At 41.1% G+C, this 24,484-nt stretch overlaps 1 protein-coding gene across 1 annotated transcript in view; it reads right to left on the bottom strand.

Annotated features, from left to right (window-relative positions):
- The window catches only part of tex264a (testis expressed 264, ER-phagy receptor a), a 91,416-nt gene extending 67,078 nt beyond the window's left edge, over positions 1-24,338 (bottom strand). The window contains exons 1-2 of the mRNA XM_066665742.1: positions 23,810-24,338; positions 5,941-6,162 (exon numbers count right to left, since the gene is read on the bottom strand). Coding sequence (XP_066521839.1) covers positions 5,941-6,162; positions 23,810-24,067 — 480 coding nt within the window. The 5' untranslated portion in view covers positions 24,068-24,338. The remainder of the gene's footprint in view (positions 1-5,940; positions 6,163-23,809) is intronic.
- Between the last annotated feature and the right edge of the window lie 146 nt (positions 24,339-24,484).

The following is a 24,484-nucleotide window of genomic DNA, read 5'->3' as shown; positions in this document are numbered from 1 at the left end:
TGAATTGGATAAGCGGTTACAGATAATGAATGAATGAACGAATGAATGAAAACTAGGTATTGGATGATAACCTCAAATAATATTTATTATTCTAATGTTGGGTGTTATTTGTTGTTTCTTTGTTGTTTAGCAAATAAACACTTACTGCTCAGATAAATAGCTTTTTAAATCTCAATCTCTGGCATCTAAAATTTTTGTACAGTACTGTACTACTATTGATAATAATAATAATAATAATAATAATAATAATAACAATATTAATAATGATCAATGAATTAACCACAGTGTTGTGAAAATGGTCTTCTCAAAATGAAAGGATGTACCAAAACACCTGTGCATTTTTATTTTTGATTTTAAGGGAAGCATGTATGAACTTCCCTTTCCTTTTGCAAGACTCTAATAAAAATCACATCTTTTCACTTAAGGGGTGGCATGGCAGCGCAACAAGTAGTGTCGCTCTCACACTGGACCTGGAGTCTGTGAGGAGTTTGTTCTCCCGGTGTCCGCATGGGTTTCCTCCCAAGGTCCAAAAACACATGTTGGCTACTCAAAAGTGTCATTAGGTGTGAGAGTGTGAGTGAATGTGTGAGTGTGTGTCACCCTGTTAAAGACTGCCCCCCACCCCCACCCCCACACCCCTCCAGCATGTGTCCTTGAGCCCTGTGATTCCAGGTAGGTTCCGGCCCCACTGCGACGCTGAACTAGATAAGCGGTTATAGACAATGAATGAAGAAATGAATAATGTCTTTTATTACTGGAAATAAATTAAGTGTGGTCTCAGACATTTGCACAGTAATGCATGTTTTTAAAAATATATACCTTGGTTTTATTCAGGGAAACATCAAATGCCTTTATGGCTTAACCTTTGAGAAGTTTTCAGAGACAGTACAAAGTATATGCAACTGAACTTTAAATAAATATAAATAAAGGTCAATAAATGTCAAATCATAAAAACTAATTATGAGTAAATCCTATCTTTATTCCATTAAACGGAAAGGAAAGGAGAATGGGATTAGAGACTGAAGTCAATATACCAATAAACATACCACTATTATGTGCTGAATAAATATGAGTGTGCTCTGCACTTGTAAATGGGATTTGGCTAATTGGATTACTGATCATTGTATTCTTTGCTCTGCTTTCAGCAGAGTGTGAAGGTGAAGTTTTATAAAGTGACTTTGAGAAGTCTGTTCAGTCTCCGGTGTAGAGCAGAACAATCTTTAAATCCTTTTAATAGACTGCACTCCTTTACTTTATCCCTTCATCCTCATCTTCCTTACTGCTCTCTTTTGGAGGACTCCAAATATCCCCTTATGGTCCACCGTCTGTCCATTTACATGGCCCTGTGAGCTCTCATGGGTCTTTCACATTCATGGGCACAGACACACACACACACACACACACACACACACACACACACACATACACACCCCAATCTTTGGCTTTTCAGATAGTTTTTAATACAAATTAATATGAACTTTTGTATAATCTCATTAAAATAATTGAATGCTATCCCATGCTTGTTTCAAGTGTTTGTCTTTGTGTATATTAGTTATCTGCTGTATTACCCCCCTGTTTCTCAGCGCACAGAGAAAAATGGGGGGTGTTTATTAGAAAGAGGCTGATTACAGTGCAGGTAGGAGGAGGAGTGATGTACCTGTGTACAGAAGAGTGAGAGAGAGAATGGAGGGAGTAAAGAACAAAAGCAGAGAGGAGGAGGAGGAAGAGGAGGAGGAGCACAGTGGGGAAAAGTGTGATGGAGTGAGAAGCAATGTAGGAGAGAGAGCAGTGGTGGCAGGTGTTTATAGTGGCTGTTGGGAGGTCAGTGTGCTGTTTAACCCGGGACTCTGCAGCAAAGCTTCTACCACCACATGCCAACGATACCAACACACGCACACACATTCACGCAAACACACATACACACACAAAGCCTACCAGCTGCAGGCACAGAGAAGATAAACATCACATTTCTAAAACAGGAACAGGGTTCAGCATATTACACATAACAGTCTGGTAAGTTCTGAGTCACCATTCAAAAATGTAAAATCATTGCTGAAGAAGGGCCCCAAGGTCATTCTGTTTAATGCCATGTGTGGGCTACAGAGGTATAAAGCCTATTAGGAGTTACTGCTTTCTCTGGAGTGAGGAAGCAGCATTCAATATATTTAGGAGAGGTGTTTTTTATTGCAAAACAAAATAAACATCACATCCTTCATTCATTCATCCATTCATTGTCTGTAACCACTTATCGAGATCAGGGTTACGGTGGGTCCGGAGCCTACCAGGAATCACTGGATGCAAGGCGGGAACACACCCTGGATGGGGCAGGAAACTGGAGCACCCGGAGGAAACCCATGCAGACACAGGGAGAACACACCAAACTCCTCAAACCCACAACCGTGCCTCCCCACATCACAACCTGACGTCACTAATACTCTCATTGCTGGATGCCATCTAATTCACACATTAATCCAAAGCCTTTTCTTTTATTGCAGCAAAACTTAAACTACGGGTTTACACTCTCCATTTCAGGAATGTCCTCAAACTGTGAGATTGGAATTGCTTCCTAACGAATCATAATAATCACACCACATCACTGTGAGCTTATTGCTCAAAGACGACTTTCAATGATAGCGACAGTGAGAAAGGCTGAAGATGTTAATCACTTATGAGAACAGTCATTAGTCTGAGCTGTACTGCAGAGTGTTGCGGGTGGAAAAAATACATATATATATATTTTCCCCTCCTTTCCTCCTGACCTTGAACGAGGTTCTAATGCTTTAAGACATCTCAAGCCCACTTGTAATTTACTAGAGATGACAGTATGACAGTGTGTTCTAAATGTAAATGTGTGTGTGTATGCAGGGAGACACATGTGGATGGTAAACAGACTCCTGACTGGACGCTTTACTGCGACTACACACACACACTGGTCTACATCAATGGACACTGCTGAGGCTGAACATCCAGCAGAGCCACTTCATAAATCATTCTAAAAAACACTACACGCGCACACTCACACACACAAAAACACATCTCTCTCCATTATTCATCTGCTTCACACTCTCTTCTCACACACACACAGGTACACTTTCATATATTACTGCACAGCCGTAACACCTCCACACACACTGTGCATCCATAACACCTCCACACGGAGGAAGAGCCTCTCCACCCACTGCGGCCATGCAACTATTGCACCACCTTAATGAGCCGTCCAACTGGGCAGGTCAGCACGAATGACCAATGTGTGGGGGGTAGCCAGAGAAAGGAATAAGACCAGGAAAGACAGGGAGAGTGAAATAGAGAGACAGAGAGAGAGAGAGGGGAGAAGGAAAGGACAGAGGAGGTAAAAAAAAAAAAACATGTTGCTTTTCACTCTCTTACATCATGTGGACTGGTTGATATCTGGGGAATAGTTATGTAACTGGACAGCGTCCTGCTGCGGCTCTGTGCTTAGAGATCCTTTACAATCCGCCACTCATAAACATATTATTACAAACTGATATGAATTAAGCTCCTTAACACCATGCTTCCGTCTCAGGTATCAGTCTTAAATGGGAATTCCACTAATGTTTCTCCCAGGAAACATCCACTAATTCATTGATTACATCGAGTTAGAAATTGAAGTGAAGGCTGAATATAGACTGTAAGCATTTAAGAGTTTAAACGAGAAACAAACAAACAAAAAAAAACTTCATCCTACATATTTCCTCAAAAATATAGCCCCGGACATAATATTAATATCACTGTGGGTCCCTGAGCTGTCAAAAGCCGAAAATAACGAGCCATTTTTAGAAAGAATGCCACCTAGGAGTGCACATCCAGCTTTGTTTAGCCCCTTGCCTCTGTGTTTTCCATAAACAGATGGTGATGCCCACACACACTGGAGAACCAAGTGAATTCCAACTCTGCCAGGCTGACCTCACCTACCTCGCAGCTCTTCCAAACATTTGACCACTTACTTAAAGCGGTCTGCTATTCCTAGAGATGCCTGTGAAAACATATGGAGCTCTACTTCATGTTGAACTACATTATGCGGTGTTACATCCACTGAAAATGCATGGGGTGCCAAGTACTTTGCGTACCAAATCAGAATCAGCAAATATAACCACTTAAACTAGGACAGACTGACATGAGAAATAGTATTTATTAATTTTTTTAAAGATAATTTGATGTTATTAAACAAAAGCATCAGTGATTACTGTTTATTGTTGTGGATTTATGTATTTTTAATTTTGAGATTACACACTAATTCAAACACAGAAGAAAGCAAGAGGCTTCTGCTTGCTCTCGCTTACATGCTGGATCCTGTTGCTCTAAAAGAACGCTACCTCCTTCTCAACAGAGAAATGAGCCACATTGTTACTTAATTTTCGCTGATAATTAACCACCACAAATATGTATTTTCTTTCTTCTGTAACAGCTTTATCATGATCTGGATTGCGGTGGGTGTGGAACCTGCAAAGAATAATTGGACACAAGGCAGAAACCTCAACCAACCCATTGCAAGGCATCACACACTCCAGTCCCACACACAATAACATATTAGGGCAATTTTACACAGTCTTTCTACCTACTCACATGGGAGGAAACCCACACCGAAGTGAGGAGCACACACCAAACTCTTCACAGACAGTGAGCCAAGGATCAAGCCCAAGACCTTGAAACTTTGTGGTACCTGCCGTGCCATGGTTCAGTACTATATATACTTTTAGCTGACATTAGGCTTGGTTTTCTGTTCATTGTTTGGCTCTGTTAAAGAAGGAGCCTACAGGGGCTTATTGGCTGTCTTCCTTCCTAGCTGTCGATACCTTGTTCTCAACTGAAACCAGACCCCACACCAGCTCAAATAAACAATCACACCTCATCACTGTCCTGTATCAGTGTAAAAGCACCAGCCAGAAGAGCTTTAGCTGGTGTTCTAAGTGTCATGACATGCCTTTATATATACACACACATTTGCTGCTGTTGTTTACATGTACTTGCCTCATCCTAACTTCCGTGACTCTGAAAGCTAAATGTGGAAGATAATTCCGTTCAGCTTAAGGAACTGCAATCAGTTGTTTGTGTTATACTTTGGCAGGGCTAGATATTGTCTAACTGACAGCCATTCAATATTACAGACTTACCGATACTGAACGCTTATAGGATAAGGCACCATGGCCTGAAGAATGACTGCACTAAGAACTATTATACAGAACACCAACCTCACTACTTGGACAGAAGGTACAGAGAGAGTATTAATTCCATAGCTAGCATTACTTCAATTATGCGAAACAGGATGAAAGTTTTAATGGTAGGACTCTCCTTAGAGGACAAGGAGGAGCTGGGTTGTTTTTGAGAATCAATTCAAATCTCTGAATTATTCCCACTTTTCACTCAGGAGGATATAGGATAAACAGTCAAGCAGTAAGCCTGTGAAGCCTGACTGGTAGATATGGTGCACCGCCTCCCCAACACATCGCTGAGTTCAGGAGAGAAATCACAGTGAACAAGTGAGTATGAACTGTGCTTATTAGCGTGCTCTCCACCATCCTTCAGGTCTACTTAGCGTTCCATTCAAAACCTGTTAAGCACCTCTCCTTGCTCTCAGTCTGCCTGAATCACACACACACACACACACACACACACAAACACACACTCTTCTCCATTACGGACCATAAAGCCTACATTTCGTATAATGAGAAAGAGTGAGACGGAGTGTGTAAAAGGCTAGGAGTAAAAAGTCAATACCCTTCAGCATACTCCTGAAAATGGAGCTCAGTCCTGAGACAAGACCCAAGGGCACAGTCTCTCGTTGGCTGTGATGTTCTCCTATGTATATCCGTTGGCTTATTTCACAGCTACCTGAGTCAAAACATGCCTAAACTGCCTGAGGAAGAGCGTTCCACTTACAGTGAAACAGAGAGCGCTCCTTTTGGGACATGCTGTGCTTACCGTTACGTAGGCACTGAGTTCGGGGAAGACCCTGTACGCTCCACAGAGCGGGGACAGTGGACATCTGTTCGGGAATGTGGAAGTCACTGCACAGGACACCTCAGGGAAGGAGATGACCCTAAACCCAAATTTCTCATACAGACGCTGCAGCTCTTCATCAGGCTTCTCCTCATCCTCGCTCAAGATACTCCCCACTGCAAAGCGACAACAGTCAGGCTGAGTCTGAGAGAGAAAAAGAAAGAGCACATTATTTTAGCAGGGGTGGAACAATGTGCTAAAACGTGAAAATAAAAATAACATCGCAATACACTGATATTTTCCGGGTAAAAATTGTGTTACTAGTAAGTGTTGAATCTGGGGTGGTCATGTGGTTGACCTGGCCTTTACAAAACAGGGTGAAAAGGTTTAATAAAATACGCAAAGAAACACTGTAATATACATAGACCAATATCTTCCCAACACTTTTATAAGGAGAAGACATGCCTATGTAACCGTTTTGGTGTTTTTTTTTTTTGTTTTTTTTTTTTACATAGCGTTTACAGGCATTAAACTCATCCCCTCTCTTGTAATAATCACCACAGCTATGAAAAATTCTCTTCAGAGTATTATCATTTCACAAACAGGTTTAAAAGTGTGTATTTAGTACATAACGCATTCCCCTGAACACAATGTTCTTCGAATAACGTGATTCAATGATTCTATGATTGTAGAATCTAACATTATATTACCTGCTTATGTACTATTAGTGAAATGCTTGGCTTTCAGCATCAGCACATTATGAGCAGGCTCCGGGATATTCCTCGGCAAATCTGTCCTGAGCATTCTAAACAGACCCTACTGAACTCTGTTGATCTAATTAGGTTATTCCTACATGAGCTCATTAGTGGAATGAGATTGTTTAAAGTAGGGGTGTTTTCAACATCTGTACACACACTCAGAAGGCAAAAATTATTGAGCATATTGACTGCTGGCCAGTGGGCTTCACACTGTGGGATTTCCAAAGCAAACATGCGAAGGTAAGGGGGAATTCTTTTCCACACCTTTCAACCGCTATCTTGCTTAACATATTGTCTGGGATTGGGATACTTCCAATGTCCAAATGTTAGTACAGCTACTTTCAAGTGTACTCATTGTGGATGAGTGGACACACATAGTTTGTATAATCTTCAGCATCCTTAGAGCATCCTATGTTTACTTTGTTCAATAGCAAAGGTATATAACCCTACAGAAGTTGGTTGTGATGGGCGGCACGGTGGCGCAGCAGGTAGTGTCGCAGTCACACAGCTCCAGGGGCCTGGAGGTTGTGGGTTCAATTCCCGCTCCGGGTGACTGTCTGTGAGGAGTTGGTGTGTTCTCCCCGTGTCCGCGTGGGTTTCCTCCGGGTGCTCCGGTTTCCTCCCACAGTCCAAAAAAAAAACATACGTTGGTAGGTGGATTGGTGACTCGTAGGTGTGAGTGTGTGAGTGAATGTGTTTGTGTCTGTGTTGCCCTGTGAAGGACTGGCGTCCCCTCCAGGGTGTATTCCCGCCTTGCGCCCGATGATTCCAGGTAGGCTCTGGACCCTCCACGACCCTAAATTGGATAAGCGGTTACAGATAATGAATGAATGAATGAAAGTTGGTTGTGGACCAGTAGAAGCGTGTTCTCACAAGCGACAAAGCATTAAGCAGCACTTTGGGGTGAGACGGAATGGTGTTTGTGATCTAATCACACTAATTCAGCCCCTGACCAGACTAATGCTATCATGGCTGAATACCATCAAATCTTCACAGCAATGTTGCCACACCTAGTATAAATCCGTCCCAGAAGACTAGATGGTTACCACAGCAAAGGGAGACAAACAACACCTCAATTTCAGAAGAAAGATGAGCAGCTGTTACAAGTATGTGGCCACATAGTGAATTTACACCTTGTAACAAATATGCCAACACTAATAAAGAAACGGTCACTTGTTCTTGTTGACTCTTACATTCTGTAAGATGCTGCTTAATGCTAGACTTACCATAGTATTTAACACCTTAACTGCAATGCAGTTTCACCATCAAAAGCAATCATTTGAGAATGATAAGTTCTTTTACCATCCAGTGTTTCATAATTAAAATGCTCGAACCTCACATAACTCAATCTCAATAACTGGGTAAAGGTAGACAATAGACAGTATGAATTTATAGCATGCTATAAGCCTATAAATTATATTTGTCTCACGTAGCTATTAGACACAATGACCTTGAAAAAAAAATGCCTGACAACAACATTAAGAAACAATCAAGAACCCCTGCCAGGCATGTAGAACAAGTGATGCATGCACTGAACGGATATTGTTCTAACACCCACTCACAGCAGCAGTGTGGTAAAATAATAATCACAGTACAGTCCTGGCACTGAATGTCATTGAAAGTTGCTGTCGCTAATTGCTTGTACTACAACTACATGGCTCCGAATGTTCAATCATATTTATGACAACAAACTATCAATAAGAGAGATGCTGCTTGCCACTGTACTCTTACTGCTAAGCTATGTTCAAAGCTATACTTTATCTACAAAAGCATATGTCTGCCTTTCTTTGCTGCAGTGACAGCCTCTGCTCTTCTAGCTTTACATTAGATGTTGAAACACTGTTGTAAGGATCTGACTGTAAGCCAGAAGGTCACAGGTGAGATCAGGAAATGATGTAAATGGTTAGATCTGAATCTCCAACAATACTCTAGTTTATCCCAAGTGATCCCATTGCTTCAAACACAATGTGGATGGGTTTTACACTTGGCATGTTTACATCATAATCATGTGGATGCCCCAGAGAATTCAATATTCTATGTCCCATGCTTTTTATATGCAAAGAAATGAATGGAACTGGCTGTTACACGCTCACTAACTTGCCAACTAACTTACATACTCACTTCCATTTACGAACTACGTGTGCTAGTTTTCACATACGCACTCCTCTTCAAGAGCTGCCCTACAAGGTGATGCTATCCATTGCATTGCATCCAAGACACTATGTTCTTGTTCCTAAAGAGATAATACAAACTGTACACTCTCAGAAAAAAAAGATATGGTAGAGGTAAATTGTTGGTCACTAAAGATACAAACAGTGTAAATGTACCTTTAAAAGGCACAGTAGTGGTGTTAAAGTGCAGCAGTGTTCCCTAACGGTACATTACATTCTCTTCGCCGCAAGGAGAGGGGAACATTTGTAATCTTTTATTATAGAACTGTGTAGAAGTTCAGGAGATTAAATAGGGCATATGAAATCAACACAATTTAAAAATCTATTATAATAGACCAAGGTTAACTTATTCATTCATTGTCTGTAACCGCTTATCCGGTTCAGGGCCATGGTGGGTCCGGAGCCTAACCGGAATCACTGGGCGCAAGACAGGAATACACCCTGGAGGAGGCGCCGGCCTTTCACAGGGTGACACACACATTCACTCAATCACTCACTCACTCATACCTATGGACACATTTGAGTCTCCAATCCACCTACCAATGTGTTTTTGGAACATGGAAGGAAACCCACGTGGACACAGGGAGAATACGCTAAACTCCTCATAGACAGTCACCCAGAGCAGGACTTGAACACACAACTTCCAGGTCCCTGGAACAGTGTGACTAGTGACTACGACACTACCTGCTGTGCTCTGCTATTTAAATATACAGAATACCACCACAGTGACAGTTTTTCTGACTGTGTATGTACACAAATTTAAACATCTGTGCCAGCTGCAGTTCTGCAGCTCTAATGACCATTTGTTTGCCTAATTCTATAGATACAAACGGGTAAGAAATTGCTGAATAACTCAATTAATGTAAATGTATGTATGTAGAGAAAAGGGAGCTTCCTTTCATTTCTATTGCTACTGGGTGATGTTTCCTTTAGCTGCTCTGCTGAAGTGGGTGATTTTTCAGGCACTCTGTGAATGCAGAAGCACAGCCAATCAAAAACTGATGCTGAGGGAAAATATGCACTTAGCAGCATAAATGTAGCCATTTAGCATCCTCGAACTGAGCACCTCAGGGGAAATTCACCTGTCGCCCCAAGCTGAGTCAGTCAGTGGTGGATTAAGGACACTTGATAGTTATTGGTGGTTAATAAGGGCACAGGATTCCAGCCGCCTCCACATTAGAGCTGCACTTTATAATAATTCTCACAACTATTAGTCTCCTAATTTGTTTATAATATCAAATAAAAATGACTTGTTTTCACAGAGAGTTGTTGTCCTGCAGTGTGTGTTAAATTGCATTGGTTTGGTGGTTGAATCTGACAATGTGGTACAAACAGCCCTACCTAGCTGCCACTGGCTAACTGGCAACCTTCATTTTTTATTAGCTACCCTGTAACACCAGAGTAAATCTAAAACAGCAAATTTCAGACATCTCTCCGCTGATTAATTGTATTCAGGAAAGGGACAACTGTGCACATTTGATTATTCGCCAAACCATTATTTTAAAAGAGGAAGGGATATTACTTTTATCAGGTCCTGAGCTGAACGACTATTTTTCTTTCTCCAATTCTTTTTCTGTTTTACACTCCCCCAGTGTATTTCTGTCGACCCGGCTCCTACGTCCTTATGCATTTTCGCCTCGTTTTAAGCCTCTCCCCCTCTCTTCCTCTTCCTGTGCTCTTTCTCTAGCTCTTTTTCTTTTTCCCTCCTCTGCAGCTTGTTACCCCAGCCTTGCGGTAATGATCATATTCAGAGCTTTTGCCATCTCTCTCATCCCACACAGTTGTCAGCAAATAAAGTCAGAATTTCTACCGAGCACTGCATACAGCATCCCAGCGAGACTACAGGCAATTACTAGGAGCATAGAGGCCTCCATATAGCCTATGCTTCACCTTGATGTTTGCTTAGATCAGAGCATTTACCATAGTGAGAATAGAGAAGAAGAAATACTCAGCCCAAATTCACATAACACCATGCTCTCTTGGGCCATGCTACTGATCGTTACATAAAATCAAGCACAGCTGTGAAGACATATATTGTGACATTTGCCAAAGAATAGGAGTAGAAATAGAAGATCTGTGGAGCCAAGAGCAGTAGCCGATTGGACAATGTAAGAAATGTAGTGTGCACTAATAGGGACATCTCCGGGTTGTCTATTTGTTGTGTTTGTCATATAAGCTGTGGGGAAACAATTGAACCCGTCAGACAGAGTAAAGCGCTTCCGCATCTCCACCACAACATGGCCACTGCACATGATTCACTACTTCTTTCCTCTGCCACCCACTAAAATAGCTTGTCTGAAAATGGAAGTGCACTGTTTCGGTGTAGGGACTTTTTCCGTCTTTCCTCCCAGAGCCCAGCACGCTCATTATTTCATCCTGATGGTGTACGGGGCTGTCTTCAAATGCACACTTGGCCCTTGGGATTTCAAGATGGTCGCTGACACAGAGCATGGTGTCATTTCCTCTTTCTGTTCAGCTTCCTCACCGCGCTCCCTCTAGAGGCTTGTCGAAGGGGAAAGTCATTTCAAAAGTAATTCTCTGCTTGCTAGTGTAAGACGCCTTCTGTTTGACAGATGAAGGCCTCGGCACAATAAAAAAGATGGGCTTCGCTGAGGTAATTCTTTATTAGCAGACACATAATAAGGATTTACTCCCTTCATCTTCACCTTCTTCACCCTCCTCGTCCCATCCCTGTTTTTTCCCCTAGGCCATGACTTCTGAGAATTTGTTCGTCCTCGATATCAGCCCTGTTCACCATCGTTTATGGCTAATACGCCGACAGGCTGCGGCGTGCGTGTCCAAAGTATGTGTGTGAGTTGTTTTGCAGGTGATTGCAGAGAAACGGCAAGCTGTGCGTGGTGTGTGTGTGTGGTGTGTGTGTGGTGTGTGTGTGTGTGGGGGGGGGGGGGGGGGGGGGTGGAGCCCCAAAGGTGCACAGATCTGAATAATTATGGGGAAGAAGTCGGCACAGCCTCAACTCGAGATGCAACTCATGAAAATTCAACAGGCATCTGCTCTCCTGGCCCAGACAGCCACAGCCACACTCAGAATCAAAAAAAAAAAAAAAAGAGCAACGCTGGATCATTTAGCTCCTGATAAATAATCAGAGCCACCAAATCCTACCATTTGATCCCTAAGCTAACAAAGCATGTGGAGAGTTAGGGTCTGTAGTGTCTCTGTAGATCAACTGACCTTATTTAGGGTGTGTCTGAGGATGATACCAGCTTCTTTTGTAACATCCTGTAAAGTCTGTTATCAGACATTTTGCTGCTGTTGTAACAAAAACCTCATTCCTCCATTTACCTGCACTGAGTATCGAGCAAAAGAAATTATTCAAAATTACACCAAAATAAATTTAGCTAAAGCTTGGAATGACTGTTAGGTTCTTCTATAAGTTCATTTCTGAGTCAAGGTTTTCTAACAGTTTGATAAGGTGTAGAATGTTTTGTTAGTTACTGACAATGATTAATAGTAAATGATTTCTCTAATATGTGGTGACAGTCTGATTTAGATCCCAACTGAAGCAATGATTAGAACATTACAAACTAATACCTGGTCATCACAGTGTTTTGGTAGCCAATACATCTTTCCTGTGCTGTCCTGAGTTGGCCAATGAGAGACCTGGCTAGAGTGTAGAACGGTATATGATTAAATATGACAACTTTGGGTAAAGCAATTTTTCAAAATAGCTTAATTCTTTTCATAAACAATTTTATTTAAACAACCAAGAGATGTAGTACTTTGCTGTTCTGATCCAACAGCTGTGCTCCACTTTAACCCTACTCCCCACTGAGAGCAGGTCTTCCGTTTTTGTTTCTCAGATCTGTATGACAGAGCACCAGCAGCTGGTGCAGAGGATATAGAGTCATGTGGAACACACAGATAGAGCACACAGTCTGGCTGTCTTGTTTTGATTCATTGGGTGAGCACTGTGCTGGCTGGGTTTACTCAGGTCATTGGTGAGGTAGTGTTCTTCAGTATGCATACTCTAGGTGAACGTGTCCTTATTTTAACATCATAGAAAAAAACACCCTGCTAGTAGACTCTTGTTACAGAGAGCACAAGAGCTCCTGTGGAATACTTTAGAAAACCTACAGGGTGTTTGATTTAGAGTTGAGCACATAGCTGGTGCTCTGAGCTCTACATAACCTGGAGCTAGCAGCAGATCGAAGGCAAAAAGTTGGCACAAACAGAAATGATGCTAATGTGAAACCTCAACAAAATTCTTAACTCTTAACAAGTTTTAACTATTAAATGTAATAGTCTATAGCATAAAGCCATAAAAAGGATAATGTTCGGTTCCCTTTTATGTTCTTTTCCACATTTCATCACTGTCCTGAGAAAAACATGTATTTTTGTCTATTTTGAATTTACATCATGTGAACTAGAGCTATACGATATGGCCAACGTTTATATGATAATATATTTAAACCTCTTGGTTTTGTCAATATTTATACTTTTATATTAACTTTAAAATTGAGTGCAATTAACTGATTGCAGCACCCTGTAATGAACATCAGTGACAGGTGTTGTAAATTATATAAAGTTATATACTGAAAACATGTTTGAAAATCATATCATTGTTATTGAAACATTTTATATTGCAATATATATTGATATTGAATCATTGTCCAGCCCTAATGTGGCCACAGCAGATTGTGTATCATCACTGAAGAACCACAGGTTGCATGTCTGGTAAGGCAGTTCTGACTGGAATTAATGGGCCAGAAAATGGAGTATGTAAATATGAACAGGCAGGACAGCATTGAGAAGAACAGCGTCAGTGGTTATGAAGAAGTCAAAAGGGGCATAGTACATGTGGGGTGAATGCACAAATCTTACAGACATTTTGTTTAGTTCAGCAAATTTCATACCAGATATAGCTCCTGTGTCCTGAACCTCAGATCCCCATATCATCACTGTGCAAAAAAACGCAATACCTTTTTGGAGAAGGCAAACGTTCTTATATTTTAATGCAAATATATTTAAACAGCTTTTATTTTGAGAATTTTTTGGGACCACTTCAATATATGAATCATGCAGTGTGTAGAAAAGCTGGTGTGTTCAAATGATGTAGGAGAGAGAAGAATCTTGGGACAACAACAACATGAGCTAAAGCATTCCCTTGCAGGGAGGAGGGGGGGCTTGTAGGTCAATACATCCATCTAAGGTTAAATTGTAGGCCTGTGTATAGCCACATTTAGTAATATAGCTTTAAGAAATGTTCTTTTTCCTGAGCTTCATTCGCTTACTGACACTGATACCGAAGTGCTCTGAGCCAGAATGGCTCCCTGCCAGTAATGTCACCTCTCGCAAATGGGTAGTATGTTTGAGTGGAAATTTCTGCTACTTGCCTTCCAGGCAGAGCTCTCTTACACACTTTCTCTTTAATTAAACATGACAGAGACGGGGTATTGGCATTTGGACGTAGCAGGAAAAGCAGGGTGTTTAGCTGCTGGCTTGCAGAAACACTCTGTTTAAGTTAGTTTCAACAGCTCTGCTTCCCTGATCTTCGGGCACTTCTCTCAGTGTGAAGAGAAAAGACAGAGAAACTGGTGAAATAACACTCAAGTGTAGTACAGAGTGTATAAACAATGATCCAGCTGTGCTTTCTGTGTCATTGTGCCTCACAACCTGAGGAGGAACTAAAGCACTACTGCGAACTACTGCTTTATAGATGTTTTCAGAAGGCTACACCACTCACTGTAAACGAAACCCTAACTTCATCCCAAGTGTTAACCAACAATCATCATTGCAAAATCTGTCGCAGTCACACAGCTCCAGGGACCTGGAGGTTGTGGGTTCGATTCTCGCTCCGGGTGACTGTCTGTGAGGAGTTGCTGTGTTCTCCCCGTGTCCGCGTGGGTTTCCTCCGGGTGCTCCGGTTTCCTCCCACAGTCCAAAAACACATGTTGGTAGATGGATTGGCGACTCAAAAGTATCCGTAGGTGTGAGTGAATGTGTGTGTGTGTCTGTGTTGCCCTGTGAAGGACTGGCGCCCCCTCCAGGGTGTATTCCCCGCCTTGCACCCAATGATTTCAGGTAGGCTCTGGACCCACCGCAACCCTGAATTGGATAAGCGGTTACAGATAATGAATGAATGAATGTTTTGCTAAAGTAAAATGTATAAGAGTGAATTTGGGGAAAGTCAAACAATGGGTGAAAATATGCATTAGTCAGATTATACAGAAGTTTGTTTACATGTGTAATCACCTCCACGCACTTCAATTCAGATATTACTGAACATATCATAGTTTTTTTTTTTTTATGTCAAAGAAAAATAACAGAAATGCAAAGGGTCCAATGTAGACTTGCTTTCACAAGAAAATCATCACAAAACATACAATGTGATCTGGAAAATAAAATGTTAGCATATTGTTATACATTAATCAAAGATAAGATAATGAAATATTTGACTGGCCTCCAGTCACCTGCTTGCTGTTATTGAGCTGATTATAAACGGATTCTGTTTCAGTTTAAAGAAAGACAGTGTCCTTGATGGTGGCACAGAATCACACCCCTTGTGCATTACTTTGAAAAGCAAGGACAAAACACAAATGTAATACAAATGTACATTAATCTCTTCTTGTTTATCTTTAACATAAATTACCTCAGTCTTCAATGAATAAGTAATAACAAAATTCTTAAATGTGTGGGGTACGTGTCAAAAAAATCCAAGCGGCCGAAAATTCAGACCTCCTAAAACCAGTGACATGTAATTACATCTTTAATATCACTCATAAAGCTTCGTCACATTACAACACATTTCAAGAGCAAATTGTTCACGCAGCCACAAGACCTCACTTCAGAGCATCCTTAAAGCTTCCACCTGCTCATTCTGCCTGTCAGATCGTCTGAGTGGGGGGAGAGAGAGAAAAAAAAAAAAAAAAAAAAAAAAAAAATATATATATATACAAAAATTAAAAAGAAACAAAAAGAGAGAGAGAGACTGGCTCCATGCCTTAAGCCTGTCTTTTGTGTTCTTGCCATTAACAAACAGCCGCCTGCTGGTAAAATCCTAATAAATTTGACTGTGGGTGCCAAGTAGTGTCTGATCTGACATTCTTCCTGATGAATCCCACCGTCACACGCACTCCACTCAAGGTGAAGACATGGAGCTGTCAATTTACACTCACCTTGTTCCTCATTTTTCCAAACTCTGTCTAAAAGTAATGGTGTGCTCCTACATAACTGAACATACAGCTACAGTCGGAGTGAATGTGGATGGAGACAGAAACATTGACAGATGTCAAAATCTTAACGCTGATGTATTTTAAAGCAGGTGGAAAGTTCTGTTGTTCTGTTGCTCTGATCTAAATTAACAGCTTTATCTAGTACTCCCTCCAGGCAAGATTAACCTTAGACTACTTGCTAACCATTTTGAGAATTCAAACTGATACCAATGTCTGCTTCGCCAAGATGTGGCCCATCAGCTTGTTCCTCCTCACACATTGTCACAGAAACATTGATGATATATTTAAACTATGAAATATTGATAAGCATAATATGAAGAATTATGACAAAAAACCTGACAAAAAAAAACTAACAATTTGGACAACTTGTGGAATAATTAAAATGCACAAACAAATAGTTCTTTGATTTACCAGTCTCCTCTGATCTCACAGCTTAAACATCTTAGGCCTTACAGCCATACATTTAATGGGCACCGTGGGCTCTGTTTTCATTGTGATGACTGATAAACCTTGCCTCCCCAGTACAAATCCCGCCCCCTTCCCTCTGTCCATCCAGATCACCAGCATGGCAGGCAGTTGACCTTCTGAAACAGATAGCTTCGACCCCCCAGGGTCCAGCATGCTAATGAGCCCACAGCATTATGCCAATTAAAATGGACAGAGAACCAGATCAGCGCTGAGTGCCTATCAGAATATGATCCTTGGTTAATTGGCTGTTGGGGAAACAGTGGCTGGGCACTAAAGGTGAAGGTGTCAATCAAAACCCAAACGCAGTTTCCAGCTCTAAACACAGATGAAATAAAGCAACCATGTTTCCATGGACACTAGTCACCTCAGACTTGCCACACGCTCAGCAGTTGGTTGTAAAAACAGGCAGATGCAAACAGCATTTATATAAGATAGCAAGAGTGTTGATGTCTGCACAAGTGCAAAGGAATTTCGATCTTCTGAAGCATGGAACTATCTACAGTGATATTATTGAGTGGTCTACAGTGGTCTAATAATCACTCTGCATGATTGTAATAGCAAGCAGCTAGAACTGATGGAAGGTTGAGATACAGTGATTCATGATTTTTAAGTCACATTCTGAACCAACTGTTTGCACATGGATGCAGAAATCACTCGAGTTTACTTTTACACTTGTGGGCCATCCTCCAGGTTTTGATGCATGGCGAGTTCTGGACTAGTTTCCTGATAACCAGTGTTGCTCCTCTGATGTTTCTTATCAAACATCTGCTTTATTTAATGATAATATAAATACAGGCGAGATCTCTCGATATTGTTGTGTTCCAGAATCTAAGAACAACGGATTATGAATAATTCAAACTTGCCTGCTAGCTATTGTCATAATCAATGTCATATAGATTACATTTTTCCTGTTCCTGATGTTTGATACGTACATTAATCAAAACTCTTGACTCAGTTAATAATGTTATGCCTTGTGCTGCTGCTACACGATTCTGGGGGCGCCAGTCCTTCAGAGGGCAACACAGACTGACACACACACATTCACTCACACACTCACACCTACGGACACTTTTGAGTCGCCAATCCACCTACCAACATGTGTTTTTGGACTGTGGGAGGAAACCGGAGCACCCGGAGGAAACCCACACAGACACGGGGAGAACACACCAACTCCTCACAATCACCCAGAGCGGGAATCAAGCTGTGTGACTGCGACACTACCTGCTGCACCACCGTGCCGCCCAACTCTAATCTTGAAAAGATCAAAATATTCATGATCTATCAACTTTGTTGAGAACGTCCTGAAACTCTACACAATTGTCAAAATTGAGGACAATGAATGCAAACATGGGCTCCAGTTTGAATGTATTTGAAGTTTTAAAGTATTTTTAAATATAAAACACTAGAGTTTCATCACTGTTGGGATAAGACCTCATTATTTCCAAAACGGTGACAAGAGATAGAAAATGTAAAGAATGAGAACCTAAATGAATTTTAATGATACAGTATTTGGTTTCTAAGCAATTTTGAACATTTCTGTGGATAGCTTTCTAGAGAAATTTCAATGCAAAGAAAGAAAAAGAAAAAGAGATACAAGATGTTGTTCTGACAGCACTGACATGGGCATTCTCTCACCTGGTAACCATTTAACTACTCAAATTGTTTACCTCTTACCATATCAATGATAGTGGAGGTGAAGGTGAATATATGAGTTTTATGTAAAGTGCAGGAAAATTCATAGAATGCAAAATTAATTTCAACAGTCAGGCTACAGCTCAGAGCCAGTGAGTTTAATGCATTTTCAAACTCTCTGCAGAGTGCAGGGCATAAAATACCTTTTTCTGATGTACGCTTAGGCCCTTCCTGCTCAAAAATGTTTCTCCCTAGATAACCATTACCTGTCACATTACCCAACAAAATTGTTACCAAAATATTCCTTCAAAACAGATGAGCTGCTTTGTACAGCAAACAGAAAAGAAGCTTCATGGCAGGCTTGGGAGGTGAAGGAATGTCTCTCTGCATCATTTTTCCCTTTTCAGTTCGGTGACAGGCCCTGTGATCCATAACAAATAACAGAAAAATAAAACACATGGAAAGTGCTTTTGTGGATCCTTTAACATTGCAACCAGGCCATCACAATCAAACAGCATGGAAAACCAGCCGAAAGATTCGTCATTCATCTGTTCCTTTTAGAGCCATTCCATCATCTTTGGGTGACATAAGCTGAACTTTGTTCATGTCTGAGAGCTTGAGTGGGCTGAGCCTTCAGCTTTTCACATGTGCATAAAGTACTGGTAAAAATCAGAGCCGTAGAAACAAATTTGCAGCATTTTGATGAATCTAACAATGACCACTTCTAGAAATGTCATGGTTTGGGGATGATTTATATATTAATGCAAACAAACAATAAACAAACCCAATAATAGGTCTACATAAGATTATATTTTCTTCTTTCTGCCAAATTACATTTATACAATGATATCACTGCCATCTAGTGTTTGTGAGAGCACATTGCAGTACATTATAGTGACCATATATAGTTTGCGCGTTGTCATTCAGAGTTGACTTACAATTACACAACAAAAAAAACCAAAATGAAAAAGGATGTACATTACGCATGTTTAATTTAACCCTAGAATGCACAGAATTACTCTCCCACAGTGTGAGAGTAATACACATATACCACAGCATACATTAATAATCTATATTTAGGTCATTGTCAAATAAGTATTTAAAAATAATGATTTTTAAAAATTCACAAATACAAAGACTGTGTTCATCTTATAACTGATTAGAACCAAGATGGGACCAGAGGCCTTCTAAAATGACTGGACCTAAAGCAGCTATGCACCCTGCCACACACTCACCCACGCAGCCAATCAACAAACCAACACGTGTTTTGGACTATGGGAGGAAACCTGAGCACCCAGAAGAAATTCAAACACAACACACCAAACCCTTCACGGTGAGTGACCAGAGGCAAAGAACAAACTCTGAACCCCAGGACCCTGGAGCTGTGTAGCAGTGATACAACCTGTTTCACCAAACATGATGCACCCCCTCTTACTGCTTCTGAATATGGCTATTAGCTAGATTTTGTATCTGGATATATATAAAAATTATTTGACTTCTAACAGTTTTAAACATTTTTAAAATGCTACTGCCCTTTAACGCACTGTGTTTTTGTGTGTTTTTAAAGCTCTCCATCCTGTCCACTCTTTCTTAAAAGCATGCCATCACCTTTGTGCCTTTAGGATATTTCAGGAGGTAAGACTACACAGAAGAAAAAAAAAGTTTGTGGAAAGTGTTTTAAAACGGCAGGATTTTGCATTAAATTTATTTTAAAGGCTTCAAACATAAACTCCTGACAAAGTGTATTAATAAAATTGCTGTCAACCTTTAAATAAATCTGCATACAGGATCTAAAGATAGCACCATGAGATATTTTAAAACATTGGGAGGCACAAACCCTCAAACAAATGATATGAAATTAATAATAATGATGCGCTGAAAATATAGGAGGCAATGTAAACTAAATATGATATAGGTCTTGAATTTAATAGGAAAAGAACTGACTTTATTCTCATGTTTCCAGCCTTTATAAGTCATTATCTGGCAACAGCACTCTCAGCCAGGGTGCACTGGGTAGTGCTGGCGTTTTGTGTGTTCCTCACTTAAGTCTGTCTTAAACTCCAGACAGGATTATCAGTGACTGTTACACTTCGTAGTCACACTTCAGTGGCCTAGCTACCCTCCAGCAAACTGCAACGCCAATCTTAGACAGACAGACAGACAGATAAGACGCCTCACACAGGCCACAGCTTTCACAGAAGGCTGACAGACATGTTCCACTTTAACCAGAGGCAATGGAGCTGGGCAGCAGATGATTTGTTTGATTTTAGCCAAACTGCCACGTGCTTCTGCTGTGCCACGTTGCTGTTTGAGGGCCATGGAAAGCACTGAGACTCAGTAATTTAAGCAACTTCTCAAGGAAAACTTAAGTCATACTTTTCCAGCCTTGAGTCATACCATGCTCTAGGGATACACAACAGCTCCCTTGAGTTCCCAATTACTAAATTAATTTGCCAGTCCCAGAGGCAAGCATTATTTTTACATACAGAAGCATAAAAATTCTTGTGTTCTGTGTAAAGCTGGATCCCCTGAGCACTGACAACAACTGCCTAATAACATCAGCATCAAGTGGGCCAAATGGACGAGTGTTAAAATGTACTACAGCTGTTCCCTTGAACACTGAAACTGCTTCTCTTATTAAGCTGTTTTAAAATTCCACAGACACAGTTCTAAGGCTGTCCAAATATTCCCAAAGCTGACTGTATACTACACTGAATAGCTGAGAATAATGTCCTGCTCTCAACCAAAAATATCCAGATGACAGCCTCCTGTGTCCACTGATGAAGGACTAGAGGATGACCAACACAAACTGTGCAGCAACCGTTGAATTACTGTCTCTGACTTTACATCTACAAGGTGGACCAATGAGGTAAATGTGTCTCACAAAGTGGACAGTGTTTATAAACTCTGCAACAGTGCTGTGTGATGTGTACAAGCATAACACACATTAATACACCACCACCACATTAGTGTCACAGTAGCGCTGAGAATGATCCAACACCCAAATCATACCTGCTCTGTGGTGGTCCTACCTTTGAAGTGCAGGGTGAAATTGGGATAAGAAAGTATACAGAGAAACAGGTGGACTATAGTCTGTAATTGTAGAACTACAAAGTGATCTTGTATGGTCAGCTAAACTGATAAAATGGACAATGAGTGTAGACAAAAACTAGGTGTTTCTAATGCAGTGATCATTCAAGGTACAATTGACCAGGAATCAATCTTTACTTGAAATTAAATTGTATGTTTAATATTTTTCAGCACAGAGAAGCACAAACTCAATACTGAATTCCTGTGTGCACCATCACCATTAAGCTGCCCCTAAAATTAGAACTCAACATAGGAGGCGAATGCTAATAGCCCAGATTTGGCTAGCACTGTGGTGAGGTGAGAAGAGGGAGGGCCACTATACCCACCCAGAGATGGCAAGGCCAAACCTGTTTTCTGGGACTCCAGGCAATCTTATAATTACAGGGCCAAAGCTGCAGCACTCAGGACTCACATAGAGTACTTTAGTGCTTGAAAAGTTCAGACATTATATATATAAGAACCATTGGCTGCTAAACTTAATCCCCGCACACCCAGCCCAGTCTCCACACCCTAACCCTGGTAAGACTGGAGCGCTTTCGCTGACGTAGCGGAGCGTGCAGAATCTGCTGGGTGGGCAGGGCTTAACTTCAGCAACCAATAACTGTCTAGATCCCGACCCCGTCTAAAGACGAAAGCGAGAAACTTCTGGAGACGAAAGCGAGACTGAGAGAAGCGCAACTAAGAAAACGAATTCTTTAAACTCAAAATAGACGATTATATACAGAAATATTCTGTTTAAAATCCGGTTTTTATACCTGTCAATATTAATGACAGTTATCTCAATTATAAAATGTCATTTATTGGTTATAGATTCTGTATTTTGTTTCTCAGAACTTTTGACGCCATACATATGACACAGTGCTGAAATAAATTCACTTAAACAGGCCTAATTAATCTCTCGCTGAAATGAAACATTCTTTCAGTTCTGAGAGTAGGCTTGGAAAGGCATATGATGATGTAATCTGCTGTAATTTATTACAATAAGCATAAATATTGTGATAAATTCCATCCTCATTGTGAAGGGTATTAACTATCAGTCCAAACATTTCATTTTGGTTCTCTTTTATATAACTGCAGTGCAAGCATTACTGCACCAAAATTGCGGTACTCTGTCTAACCGTGATCCCTTATCAAAAAGGAAAATTTGCAGGTTTGAAAACACCTCGTCATTCTTAGTTTCTGCCTCCAGCTGAACAGCATTGCGTAACTGGGTAGAGAAGACACTGTGGCCAGAGGAACAATGCAGCTTTCTATGGGGACCTGGCACCTGGGAGAACTCCAGCAGCCGGCAGCTACAGCAGGGTGCTGTGACACTCCACTTCAGAAAATGTGCTGACGCTGCTGAGAACAACAAACATGAGATTAGTGCAGCCACAAATATGGCACTCTTGGCAGGGACACCATTTCTCATGCCAGTTAATGACAATGCAGCATGGCAAACTGTTCTAACAGCAGAAGCTGAAGGCTACTGTTTGCGATTTGAAAGAGGGGGAAAAATGTTGGAATTCTCTGCACATTTCTAAGCTAATTTCTGCTCAGTAATGTCAGTACATGCAGATTTTAGCCAGGATTTGCCTCAAAATTAGCTGTGATGAGGGTGTGCCTTGTGGTCTAAATACAGTAACATCTTCATGTTAATTTTAGAAGAATTTACTTGAAGCCTCCCTCCCTATACCATTGGTTGTCAAATCCTGGTCTTGTGGACCCTGCACATTTTAGAGATTTATCTTCTCCTAACACAGAACATGCTAATAAACATCCCATTCTAAAACTGAAGTGGGTATGACGGAGTCAGGAGAAAAGAAACCAAGAAACTTCAGGAGCCAAGAAACCCTGGTTGTCTGTTCATCTGTTTGATACTGTTTCTGGGACACTGTATTATCAAAGACCAAATGCTCAGCCATTTTTGTTGACATATTACAGAAACAAAAACACCACAGGCATGTTAGCAAGGCGCACACGATTTTCACAATAGTGAAAGATCACAGGTCTTTAATGGTTATTAAAGGTCTTTAATGGTTATTCTCTTAACATCCCTTAGGAATGATATAATTAAGCAAAAAAAAGTCGGAGATGAAAGGAATATGAGTTTAGTGGCAGATGGATATGAGCATTATTCTACTGGCAATTAGTACACCCCATATGTCATATTACTGGTGTAATTACTGGTCTAGAAAAAAAACGTATATCCCCGTTAACTCTGGTCTCTCTCGAGTTGTCGCAGTTCAGGGATCTCAGTGGAAAGACAAATGAGAATTCTGCTCAAGTCTCATTAGCTCTCTCCATGATAGACGAGAAACTAAAGGCATTGAATATATATTCTGTTAGAGGCCTACGAGGAAGACGGTGAGTTTGCAGTACTGAGTTAAAACAAATGCATGTCTGTTCTGAAGCAAAACACCAGGCCCAAGTGCAGCTAAAACGGAAGGTGTGTGTAAACACGCATGACAGCCTCTCCTCGTGATTCGTTGCTCATGAAAACATGCGCCAGAGATGTGGAGGAGAATGAAAGCTCCACGTAGACCGACATGAACCTCACCTGGCGGGGGTCGTCGTAATAAAGCCCGATGGAGCAGAGCTTCGGGGCGATGCTGCAACTCTCGGTGAAGGCGGCTCCGCTCTCTTTATACGAGCCTTTCTTGAATTTATAAGCGACTGTTATCTTCTTCAGCGGAGGCGCTCCAGTCCGAATAACGACCTCAGAGAGGAGTCCAGAATAGAACACGAAGCCCAAGAGAGTTAGGATCAGAGACACGACCAGAACCCCGATCAGGGCTAAGATCAGAATGTCGGACATGTTATCAATCGGGCCGTTTGTTATGAAAAATCAACCGTGCACGCGTGTTATTAAGACTTCAGGCAAATATGAATTAACCGTGCCTGACCGTTCAAAGCCAGAACGGCACTGTATCCTTATAGTCTTGAATATCCTTCTGTAGTGCAGATACGGTTATTTTAAAGCGAGATTTTTATTCTGGAGCTGTTAGAACAGGAATCGGACTCTGAAACGGCACTGTCCGCTCTGTTGACACAGCTGACTGCTCTTTCCCTCAACACCCAGCAGCTGCTTCCTGGTTGTACCATGTCATCTGATTCGCGGAGGGGTGTCAAAAGCAAAGTCGCTTTATTGCAAGTTTTTTTTCAAAGCGCGATTTGTTTAGTATTTTTAATGTTTTGCTTGTCTTTCTTGTAACCACAATTTTGTAGAATGGAA

This window comes from Hoplias malabaricus, chromosome 3, assembly GCF_029633855.1.
Source record: "Hoplias malabaricus isolate fHopMal1 chromosome 3, fHopMal1.hap1, whole genome shotgun sequence".
In the NCBI taxonomy this organism is placed as follows: Eukaryota; Metazoa; Chordata; class Actinopteri; order Characiformes; family Erythrinidae; genus Hoplias; species Hoplias malabaricus.
The sequence above is the reverse complement of the archived record's forward strand: the minus strand, read 5'-3'. Positions and strand labels throughout refer to the sequence as shown.